The sequence below is a fragment of the Rutidosis leptorrhynchoides genome, chromosome 11 (genome assembly GCF_046630445.1).
Source record: "Rutidosis leptorrhynchoides isolate AG116_Rl617_1_P2 chromosome 11, CSIRO_AGI_Rlap_v1, whole genome shotgun sequence".
Lineage (NCBI taxonomy): Eukaryota > Viridiplantae > Streptophyta > Magnoliopsida > Asterales > Asteraceae > Rutidosis > Rutidosis leptorrhynchoides.
Genome location: NC_092343.1, coordinates 321,666,520 through 321,679,690, shown reverse-complemented (window position 1 = coordinate 321,679,690; position 13,171 = coordinate 321,666,520). Strand labels below are relative to the sequence as shown.

The window sequence follows — 13,171 nt, the reverse complement described above, 5'->3', positions numbered from 1 at the left end:
GAAGGAGTATTGATTTGTAGTTCTTTTTGAACACTTTCTTTTACCTCATTATCAGCTGATTTTCTTTTTCGAGGATTTTTATCTTTGGAACCAATTGGTCTCCCACGTTTCTGGCGTGGCAAAGACTCAAGAATGACATCATTTTTTGGAATTTCAATTCGAGCTGGAGCATTTGCTGCTGGTATATATGATTTAGTCACTCTTTTTGTATCTGTAAATGCATCAGGCAATTTATTCGCAAGTTCTTGCATATGCATTATTTTTTGAACTTCGGTCTCGCATTCTTTTGTGCGAGGATCAAGATACATTAATTGAGGTTAACACCATGAAACATCATTTTCTTTATTTTTTATTTCTTTAACGACCCGTCAAAATCGCTATTGACGCGGCACGTTAATCATTGATTCCACAGTGAGGTTTTGACCTCTATATGATACGTTTTGATAAAATATTGCATTCACTAAAATAAGTGACTTTCTAAACATAGAAAGTTATACATATGTGGGTGAGTGCTTAGGTATAAGCAAATCCCCAAAATACATAAGTTTTTATCATACAGTTTGACATCACAGTCAAATTATTTATTACACAACGCAGTTTTATTTCGAATGCAATAAACTTTATACAAAGCATGATAGACTCCATGCAGGCAACAAACACATCACAGCGAAAGCAGTCTAAGGACCTGAGAATAAAACATGCTAAAAAGTCAACACGAATGTTGGTGAGTTATAGGTTTAATTGCTCGAGTCATAAATATATATAAAGATAGACCACAAGATTTCATCAAAAGTTTATTAATAGATTCTACGTAACAGAGCACCCTGGTAACTAAACTTTAACGTTATAATGATAATTACCTCATTCGTTTTAATACACGCAAACCAACGTGTCATAAACTCAAATAACATACGTCCGTTAAAAGGCTAGCGCTACTAGCTCAGACGGGGATGTCAAGCCCTATGGATCCATATACAATTATTCGCGCCCACCAGTCCATATCCTATGTACTGGCTGCTACTAGTTACCAAAGCTAAGGGATTTTCGGTTTAACTCAGTGTAGAATTTAGTATGTACTTGTGTCCATTGCGTTTAAAATAAATTGCATGTATTCTCAGCCCAAAAATATTTAAAGTATTTAAAAAGGGATCTATAAACTCACGGTTCAATATTGAGACTCAATATTGTAGGCAAATTGCGTAGACGTAATGATGGTAGATGACTGTATGGTTGGCCTTGGATTCAAGAACAATACCCCGAACAATACCCAATATTTCCTTAGCTTAAAACGGTTTGAAACCCGAATTAAAACACCCTCGTATATACCTTATTATTATTAAACTTAAATTTAAATTTAAAATTATAATTATAATATAAATATAAATATTGAGAGAAAGAATTTCCGTGAATACTTCGTTGAGTAAACCGGCGTATTTATAGTACTTTTCAATTTACTGTAGCTCATGCGATCGCATGAGTTTTCAGTGTTTTTGCCATGCGATCGCATGGCCGCCTTTTCCGTTTTTGTTTGCTAGTTCGTCGACATCAAATAGTGTTTACTGTAGCAAATCACTGTAGCAAAGTCGTTTTCACTGTAGCACTGTAGCAAAATACGGTTTAACTATAGCAAATACTGTTTTACTGTAGCAAAGTCGTTTTTACAGTAGCAATTAGTGTTTTACTTGTACATCTTATAATATATATATATATATATATATATATATATATATATATATATAATATATATAATATTAAATCATATAGAGAATTGGTTTAAATTAGTCGAAATTTTTAGGGTCATCACAATTTCTCCCCCTAATCTAGGGAATAATGTTTCATTAAAGTGACAATCAGCAAAACGTGATGTAAAAACATCACCCGTCATGGGTTCAATATATCTTATTATTGAAGATGTTTCATATCCAACATATATTCCCATCCTTCTTTGAGGACCCATTTTAGTGCGTTGTGGTGGTGCGATAGGGACATAAACCGCACAACCAAATGTTCTAAGGTGGGAAATATTTTGCTGATGGCCAAAAGCAAGTTGCAAGGGAGAATATGTATGACTTGCGCTTGGTCTAATGCGAATTAATGATGCAGCATGCAAAATTGCATGGCCTCATACAGATACTGGGAGTTTTGTTCGCATTATTAATGGTCTAGCTATTAGCTGTAATCGTTTAATTAATGATTCAGCTAAACCATTTTGTGTATGCACATGGGCAACGGGATGTTCAACAATAATCCCAATAGACATGCAAAAGTTATTAAATGCTTGAGACGTAAACTCACCGGCATTATCTAGTCTCACCCTTTTAATAGTATAATCAGGGAAATGTGCTTTCAATTTAATAATTTGAGCAATAAATTTTGCAAATGCCATATTTCGACTTGATAATAGACAAACATGAGACCATCTACTAGATGCGTCTATTAGAACCATAAAATATCTAAATGGTCCACATGGTGGATGAATTGGTCCACATATATCACCTTGAATTCTTTCAAGAAACATTGGTGATTCTTTTTCAACCTTAAGAGGTGATGGTCTTATTATCAACTTTTCAAGTAAGCATGATGTACATGGGATAAGTGCATCATGAGGGATCCTTTGATCCGCCAATAGCTGTCCATGTGTATTTTGTATTATTATTTTCATCATTGTTGATCCTGGGTGGCCTAATCTCTCATGCCACAAACTGATCATTACAGGATCACATGATTTTTCTTTAACTACCACATTTACTTCAGGCACATTTATATGTGTATAATGTAAACCAGAATGAAGTCTTGGTAGTTTTTCAATTACACGATTCTTATCAGTGATACTTAAATATTTTTCATTTTCTGTTGTCACTGACTGATAATCATATCCATTTTGGTATATGTCAGAGAAACTTAACAAATTTCTCTTTGACATGGGAGAAAATAAGGCATTATTTATCAGAAAATTCGTACCATTTGGTAACATGAATTTTGCCTTTCCCATTCCTTTTATTAAGTCCACAGGACCTGATATAGTATGTATAGTTCCTTCCGTTGCTTTCAAGTCTGTGAAATATTTTTTAGATTTGAGTATGGTGTGAGTGGCACCACTGTCTGCAATACAAATATCTCCACCATTTGACTGATTTTTTATTCCAGCAGTATACATCATGAACTTCAAAAAAAATATGAGAAACAAATAATGAGTACATAATTCATCAATATATTACATTCAAAACATGTTACAAATGATAGCACATGATAAGGAAATTTGTAGTAAACTAGATATGGTGTAGATTGAAAATCTACAACCATTTATTTAACGGGAACATATAATAGGATATCTATATATATAGATATTAGAAATTTATTCATTAAAATAGTCACAAGTTGGCTCAGTGATTTTTGTATCAAGGCCATCCACAAGATTTGCTTCTTTTTGTTTTCCCTTTAGGGATTCTTGATACCGATTAACAGAATGCTGATTTGTTCGACAGTTTTTAGACCAGTGACCAATTTTACCACATCGGTAACAAGAATCTTCAACATTCTTTGAAGAGCCTTCTTCAACATTGTGATTTGTGTGATTGTATGGTGTTTGGATTTTATAATTTTGTGGATTATTATTTCTTTGTCCACGACCACGACCACCACGACCACGACCACCACCACGGCCATTACCATAAGGGTGATTTCGAACATAGTTATGATTTTTATTATTGTTATGGTAATTTCCATGATGATGGTTTTGGCCAATATGGCCACGACCTTGTCCACGCCCTCGTCCATGTGCATTTCTTCTTTTATTATTATTATTGTTAATAGCATTAGCTTCAGGAAATGCTAGCGCACCGGTAGGACGAGATTCTTGATTTTTCATCAGTAATTCTTTATTAACTTCTGCAACTAAGAGATAAGTTTGAAGTTTGGAAAAAGTTTTATAATTCTGCAATCTTAAATTTTCTTGCACAGTTATGTTTGCAGAATGCATTGTGGAGAAAGTTTTCTCCATCATATCAGCATCACTTATTTCTTGACCACAGAATTGAAGCTTTGAACAGATCTTGAACATGGCCGAGCTGTATTCACTTACCTTTTTGAAATCTTGGAACCTTAGATTTCTCCATTCTTCCCTCGCAGCTGGGAGTAATATTTCCTTTTGATTATCGAATCTACTCTTGATACTTTTCCATAAAACATGTGGATCTTTGATAGTGAGAAACATATGTTTTAAGGTGGTATCAATATGTTTGCGAATAAAAGCAATTGATTTTAATTTATCTTGATCGGAACATGTATTGTTTTCTTTTAAAGTTTCTAGAATACCCAATGATCCAAGATTTATTTCTACGTCCATAACCCATGATGTGTAGTTTGTTCCCGATATGTCTAAGGCATCAAACTCAAGCTTTGATAAGTTTGACATTTTCTATTTTCAGAAAGATGAACAACATAAATCATAATCATAATCATAATCAAATTTTTTTTTTCATAGACAAATAACAACATGAAATTAGAATTAGTTTAGATTCATAAGTAGCAAACAAAGGAATAATGGTATGATTACAAATAATAAAACCATAAGGAAAGGATAAAATATAGGTTCATCTAGTGGTGTACAAGCAACAAGGATGATAGCTATTATGACCAATACAGTAGGAAAAATCATCCTTGAGTTAATCATTTTTTAATAAAAAAATTTTGGAGAGTAGTAATTTGAGAAAATGAAGATTGATTTGTGAAAATGTGAAAACGGAGATGTTTAATTTATATTTGAAAAATATAGTCGTTGTAACGTCGTCAATCGACGTTAACGACCATTATGTGTATATGACCGTTGTAACGTCGTTAATTAATGTTAACGATCGTTATGTTGCCGTTGTATTAAAATAATTTTAATAAAAGAATTTTATTAGTATAAATATGATTACTATAAAATACATTTAGTATAAATACATTTAGTATAAATACGAAGATTAAGAGAATAAACATATTATGCATAAATAATAAATTTAAGAATAAACATTAGTATGCATGAAATAAATAATGATTAATTGCATAAGTAATCATAAATGTTAGATAACATAAATATAAATGTTAGTGAAGTTAATAAGAGTTAGATTACAGAAAATATAATTCAGGCGGTATAACCGACCATATATAACTTAAATAACATAAATATAAATGTTAGTGAAGTTAATAAAAGTTAGATTACAGAAATATAATTCAGGCGGTATAACCGACCATATATAACTTAAATAACATAAATATAAATGTTAGTGAAGTTAATAAAAGTTAGATTACAGAAATATAATTCAGGTGGTATAACCGACCATATATAACTTAAATAACATAAATATAAATGTTAGTGAAGTTAATAAAAGTTAAACAATTTCTTACCTAGATTAGTGACGTGTGCTTGCTTAGATAAACTTTGATAATACGGAGCACTTCGTGCTGATAACGTGTTATAATTTAGGAGTTTTATAACTACCTTTAGTTGTCTGGTTCTTGACTATAGACTACTTGATTAAAACAAGTAAACCAATGGAGTAAATGTATATGTAAGAAGTATATGTATTAAAAAATGGTGTAAAAACTACATCATCATAACCCACATATTTATACTACAAATATGAACTGTACATTTAATGGCTTATAAAATTGTGCAGCCAAAAATTTGACACTTAGAAATGATTTCTCACAACACACACAAATTATACACTCAAGTCTTCTTAGTCTCCTCTACTTTTTTCTTCATCGATCTGCAATTACCTAATACAACTCCTGTTTCATTTTTTCCTTCATCTATTGAAATCAACTACTAGATCCGTTTCAAGCAAACCAAATCTTTTAATTAATTTTAAATTCCAATGGCTGAAATCGTTCTTACTGCAACTGTCACCGTGCTGTTAGAAAATTTACTCTCTGGTAAGTTGATAAAGCTGACTGGATTTGTAGGAATTGAATCTCAGCTGAAAGATCTTCAAACAAACTGGAAATATATCGATGCTGTGCTTGCTGATGCAAGCGAGAAACAAATAACAGACAGATCTGTTAATGTCTGGTTACAAGATTTTCATGATCTTGCTTATGACATGGAAGATGTACTCGATGATATGGCTACCGAAACTATGCGAAGAAAGATGAATGATGAATCACATGGCAGCACAAGCACCGGTGAGGTATCGGTATTCAATAATTTCGTATCAAGTTTTAAAGCTAATATCGCTGATAACTATGATAACTTGATATATGCTCATAAGATGCGTTCTATGCTAAATGAGATTAACAACAAACTGGAGTTCTTTGTCAAGAAGGCAAAGGATCTAGGTATAGGTATACATGCCATAGCTCAACATAGATCAAACAATAATTTTAAACGACAGTAACAAACATCACTGATAGATAATGAAATGTGCTGTTCATATCGATTATAAACGTTTCATATTAATTGGTTTCGTTGCGAGGTTTTGACCTCTATATGAGACGTTTTTCAAAGACTGCATTTGTTTTTAAAACAAACCATAACCTTTATTTTTATCGACAAAGGTTTAAAAAAACATAACATAGATTATCAAGTGATGATAATCTAAAAGATAATGTTTTACACACGATCATTACATATTGGTTTACAATAATATTATACAACAAATTAAGTCTTCGAATGCAGTTTTTAAACAATATTATACAAGCATGCTGACTCTAAATCTTGTCCTTAAATTAGCATGCAACAGCGGAAGCTCTTAACAATCACCTAAGAATAATCATGCTTTAAACATAACAAAAATGTTGGTGAGTTATAGGTTTAATCTATATATATCAAATTGTAATTAATAGACCACAAGATTTCATTTTTCATAACAACCATCTCATATCACTACTACATTTATCCTCATTTAGACCCCATATATAGACGTGTTAATTTAATTAACACGTCTATATAAACAAATGGACACGTCTAATTAGAAAAAATACAGAACACTTCTAATTAACATATTATTTATACGTGTTGACACGTTTAATTGACATATTTAGATGTGTTGTTGATAAAAAAGGGCGGAACACCTCTAATTAACATATTAGTTAGACGCAGTGACACGTCTACTTAACTAGATGGAAGGAACGCGTTCAAATATAGACGTGTTGATACCTTAAATTATACAACACATTTAAGTTACTATTTTTTAGACTTGTTATTACGGAGTATAAAAATTTCTAAACTGTACAACAAAAACCCTAGGTAATCTGCGTCTCCCTTCATCCTCTCCATCTCTTCGTCTCTTCACCTCATCTTCAAACTTCATTCTCCATCTCCACAAGCTTCCTTCCCTCTATATCTATAAAATGGAAAAACCCCCAAACCTTTTTTATGTTCCTATTTCCACGGGCCACTGCATTCCTTCTGCGAAAACTACGATACTCGGTGTTGCCGACGACATATATGTACACTGAATCGTTGCCTGCTCTTTCAGTAACCGTCAATTTTGTTGTTTATCACTGGGTGTAAAACCCTAGGTAATTGTTTTGTAATTTTATCTATAGTTTTTACTTTCGCTATCGATTCACGAGATTTAGGGTTTCGATCTTAATATGATACTTCGGTACACTTCATTCATTTTGTCATCATAAAATCGCAGCAATTTATGTATATATCTATTTGTGTTCTACTAACCAAATCATACTGATGTTCCAAATTTGTGATGGATCAGAACTCCAGTTGCATAAAGTTCAGAAACATCCAACAACAATTGCAAGAAGGTGTGTTAAATTTTTGTTCTCCTGATCTAAATTTTTGAACTTTATGGTTTTAATTAGTGTTAGAATGTGATAAGCATCAGGTTGGTTTTTTCCCTGTTATAGAAAACAAACTCTACGATTCTTTATTTCAAATGTGTAAATCGTACATTTTGTACTTGAATTTTTCTTTTATAGAGGCAAATTATTGGCTAAGTTTACTTTATGGGTGTTATTGAGTCTGATATTGTATTTAGTTTAATAGTTCTTTAGTTAATTATAGTTATTCAACTTGAGGGCCTTTATTTGATTTTTTTGGCATTGCATAGTGTTGAGCAGAGTGAGAGTGCATAACTATTATGTAGATTTGGGACGCTAGATCGAAAGGAAGTTTTAAGAATATGCTCAAAGTAAATGGTTTCAACATTGCAGTTGTAAGTTTACTTTATGTTTCATTTAGGAATGATAGAATAAGCCTCTTGCAACGAGATCTCTTAACTGCTAATTCATAAATGATAAATCATGCTCTTTTAAAGTAATATGTTTCCTTAAAGAATAGTTAGTTAATACTTTATTCAAATCCACCTCCATTATAGCAAAATATAATGCATCATGAGAATGTATTATGAACTTTTTAACTGATTTTCGATGTCAGAGTTTTAACATTTAATTTCCAGTAAATCTTACAATCGTTTCTGTTACAGTTATGCCAAGTCAGAATGTCGTTTAACCCGGGTTCATAATATCTTCTCTTCGGCCTAGTGAAGCGGGCTTGGACCAATCTCTTGTTACTAATAACAGTCCAAGCTAATCATCTCCTGCAACGTAACGTCAGGTTATTTTTCTCTCTTCTTCATACTGCTCATTAACAATTAAAGATGGCACTAGTTGAGACCCATTTGTTTGAGAACGAGCTGATTGCTCATGTGTTACAGTATTTCTCATGGGTCTAATGTGTAAAATCGGAAGGCATAAAGATACAAAGGAAAAAGCCCAAAGCCTACGAAACCATGCTATACAAGAATTAGTTATGTTTAAATCGGATTAACTACAAAATGTAGAAAAAAGTGCTTTGGGTCATCCTAGCCCTTCTTGATCTACTATGACTCAAAGTTACTTATACATACCAGTTGCTCATATAAGGGCATAAGGCTATTAGAGCACCTATACTTTATGATTTGTTTTCGATTTGTAATCTGAGAATAATGCAGGCCTTTGCAACATGCGAAGTGTCATGAGACAATATGGTACTCGAAGAAGAAGGCTACAATAACTGAAGATGACGAGGAGGAAGGAATTAACTGAATAGAAAGAAACAATCCGGCTTTCATATACCTAATTCCTCATGAAATCATACAAGTACAAAGGGTGCCTTGGCTGATGGGATGACATGACATGCTGGATGGATGCTCAAAGAACTAGCTATAGCTACCTTTTTTTAGTTTAAAGTTTCCTCCACTGTAAATTATATTTATGATTTTTTTTTTTTGTAAATACTTTAAAGATATTTATATATTGTTTGGTTTTGTAGTAAATTAATTTGGTATATTTGGTACATTTGGTATTTGTCGGGTATTATTTGAAATATTTGATATTTTAACTAGGGTTAACATTTACCGGCAACACCGGAAACACGTCTAATTTAATCAATTAGACGTGTTCCTTTAATCAATTAGACGTGTCATTTACAATTAGATGTGTTAATTTAATCAATTAGACGTGTTAATTTAATCAATTAGAGGTGTTCCGGTAACACGTCTAATTGACAAAAAAGGAGGAACACGTCTAATTGAGTTTATTAGACCGGTTCAAGGAACTGCACTAATTAGCATTATCAATTAGTGCTGTGCTATCTAGACGTGTTAAATTGTGACGACCCGGAAATTTTCGACCAAATTTAAACTTAATCTTTAAATGAATTAATGTTTCCGACATGATAAGCAAAGTCTGTTAAGTTGAAATTCAAAAATTTGGAACTGTGTTCATGTAACCTTCGACTTTTCCGGACGATTCACGGACCACTATTTGTAAATAAGATATGTATATAAATATATGTATATATTTGAGATTGATATTTACATGATTAAATATTTCCAACATGTTAGGAAATCAAACTTGTTAAGACTTGATTAATTGAAACGGATTTTATGTAAACGTTTGACCACCCAGTTTGTCCGACGATTCACGAACGTTAATAACTTGTAAAAACGACATGATGATATATATATATATATATATATATATATATATATATATATATATATATATATATATATATATATATATATATATATCAAATGAGAACTAAAAAAAAGTAAAGAACTGGAAGAACTAATCTACACCATCAAATCTTTTAATCAATGGTTAAAAACAGAGATGGCAAAGTTGTAATTAATACAATGATGAAGCATGGAAATGTAAAAGGCTAATTTAGGAATCACAGTCAAAATATGAATTAATTATCTGTTGACCTATTCTCTCTCTGTCACCCTAATTCTTTGCACCCACGTATTCTTTTTCATAATCTCTTCATCTTTGGCCACTAAGGACTCTTCAACGTTAACTGCATATCATCATCGACCAATAACGACTCTTTATCCTTGTCACCGACTACTCTTCATCGTTGGCCGCCAATTACCCTTCTTCAGCCATGTTTTATCGTCGTTATCGCACAAGAAGTTATTGCCCAAATTCCATGGTCGAGTTTATAAAGATGAAGATTATAAAGATGATGGCGATTAAAGCGATAAATCTGGGATCCGGTTCATATTGATTAGTGATGAACAAAATGATGAAATTAACCCGACCATATAAAACCCGAGTATAAAGATGATGTAACCGCTAGTCTTGTTCATCTCCTACGTTGTTCACATGTACAACTTCTTTCATCATTTTTGTAGATAACAATCTATTCAAATTTCAGTTTTGTAGTCATTGTTCATTCTTTTATCAATGATTCCTAAATTGAATGAAGTCGATGACGATTATCACACATGTTCATATATGCACATGTGAGATATAGTTTTATATACAAGAATTGTAGAAACATGTGAACAATCTCAACCAATCAAACATGTTCCAAAGTGCACTTTCGGTCATGTTAAAGACAGGGGAAATTAAACGATAGCAAATGGGTGCACAACGATGAATATTTTCTATGAATGATTCCTTAGTTGAATGAAGTCGATGATTATCACACATGTTCATATATGCACATCAGCACATATGAGATATAGTTATATATACAAGAATTGTAAAAACATGTGTACAATTTTGTTGTTGCCAGAACCGATCACATATGTTCAAAAGTGCACTTCCGATTATGTTAGAGGATGGACCTTAAACGATAGCTAATGTGTGCACAACGATGAACATTTTGGAAAATGTTCACTTATGAACATTGATATATATGTACATGTGAACACTTACGATTGACTGCATGTATATAACTTTAAGAGTTTATAATACTTGTGCACAATTGCACAAAATCCACAAATAATAAGGAGAACAAAAAAATAAATGAGAACCAGAAACAATTGATAAGAAAATTGACAGGTGTTGATGATGATATTAAATATTGCTTTATCTGGTTTACTTTGACTAAATCTTATCGGAGTTTATTAATGTAGGAGATAACGTCCAAATAAAATAAAAAGAGAGAAAATAAAGGAAAATCCATTTTACAATCATGCCCTTTTCAGTTTTAAAAAATATTTTAATAAAAATATATGATTAGATTTGATCAAGGGTTGAAATTAGTTCTGGCGGTTCTTTACATTTTATTGGTTCTCGTTTGAACCTACCTCTATATATATATATATATATATATATATATATATATATATATATATATATATATATATATATATATATATATATATATATATATATATATATATAAAACATGGTATTATGATAAGTAAGTATCTCATTAAGTATATTAACAATGGATTATATACATAAAATTAGACTACTAAATTAAGGAATTTGAAACAAGATATATATGTAACGGTTATCGACGTAATAACGTCTTAATTAAAATAAATACATATGTATTGTATTAAGATATATTAATACATTATGTTTAACATGATATAATGATAATTAAGTATATCATTAAGTGTATTAACAATGAACTATATACATAAAAACGAGACTACTAACTTAAGGGTTTCGAAACAATATATACATGTAACGATTAACAACGAAATAACGACTTAATTAAAATGTATATATATGTATTGTATTAATATGTATTAATACACTTTTGAAAGCCTTAAGAACATATATCAAAATACTTATACTTAACAAAAATGCTTACAATTACATTCTCGTTCATTTTCATCAACAATTTTACTCGTATGCACCCGTATTCGTACTCGTACAATACACAACTTCTAGATGTATATACTATTGGTATATACACTCAATCATCAGCTCCTTAGCGGCCCATGTGAGTCATTAAACATGTGGGAACCATCTTTTGGCAACTAGCATGAATGATTACACAAAATTACAAAAATATTATAAATCATTCATGAATTATTTACATGAAAACAAAATTACACATCCTTTATATCTAATCCATATACCAACGACCAAAACCACCTACAAACACTTTCATTCTTCAATTTTCTTCATCTAATTGATCTCTCTCAAGTTCCATCTTCAAGTTCTAAGTGTTCTTTATAAATTCTACAAGTTCTAGTTTCATAGAATCAAGAATACTTCCAAGTTTACTAGCTCACTTCCAATCTTGTAAAGTGATCATCCAACCTCAAGAAATCCTTGTTTTTTACAGTAAGATATTATTCTAAATCAAGGTAATACTCATATACAAACTTTGATTCAATTCCTATAACTATAACTATCTTAATTCGAGTGATAATCTTACTTGAACTTGTTTTCGTGTCATGATTCTACTTCAAGAACTTTCAAGCCATCCAAGATCCTTTGAAGCTAGATCATTTCTTGTCACTTCCAGTAGGTTTACCTACTAAATTTGAGGTAGTAATGATGTTCATAACATCGTTCGATTCTTACTTATATAACTATCTTATTCGAAGAAAATAATTTGTAATCACTAGAACATAGTTTAGTTAATTCTAAATTTGTTCGCAAACAAAGTTAATCCTTCTAACTAGACTTTTAAAAATAACTAAACACATATTTTATATCTATATGATATGCTAACTCAATAATTTAAAACTTGGAAACACGAAGAACACCGTAAAACCGGACATACGCCGTCGTAGTAAAACCGGGAGCTGTTTCGGGTTGGATAATAAAAAAAAAAACTATCTAAGACTTTGATTTAAAGATTTGTATTTTGGGAAAATAATATTTCATATAAACATGATAACATATCCAAAAATTATGGTTAAACTCAAAGTAGAAGTATGTTTTTTTTCAAAATGGTCATCAAGATGTCGTTCTTTCGACGGAA

The 13,171-nt window shown here is 31.3% G+C and overlaps 1 protein-coding gene and 1 long non-coding RNA gene across 4 annotated transcripts; both read left to right on the top strand.

Moving 5' to 3' along the window:
* The first annotated feature begins 5,861 nt into the window (after positions 1-5,861).
* LOC139875701 (uncharacterized) lies at positions 5,862-6,380 on the top strand. The gene has a single exon (XM_071863014.1). The coding sequence runs from the start codon at positions 5,862-5,864 to the stop codon at positions 6,378-6,380; it is 519 nt and encodes a 172-aa protein (XP_071719115.1).
* Positions 6,381-7,192: 812 nt separating this feature from the next.
* On the top strand, positions 7,193-9,275 carry LOC139877707 (uncharacterized). 3 transcript variants are annotated; one of them, XR_011768734.1, is made up of 5 exons: positions 7,193-7,506; positions 7,701-7,749; positions 8,055-8,159; positions 8,430-8,560; positions 8,937-9,275. It is a non-coding gene; the product is annotated as an uncharacterized lncRNA (long non-coding RNA). The 3 variants fall into 3 exon arrangements; XR_011768732.1 differs by lacking the exon at positions 8,055-8,159; XR_011768733.1 differs by having other exon boundaries at positions 8,055-8,560.
* The last annotated feature ends 3,896 nt before the right edge of the window (positions 9,276-13,171 follow it).

Bases quoted from the DNA above. Each gene is read 5' to 3' on its own strand.
- LOC139875701 (XM_071863014.1), top strand. From the start codon at position 5,862: ATGGCTGAAATCGTTCTTACTGCAACTGTCACCGTGCTGTTAGAAAAT.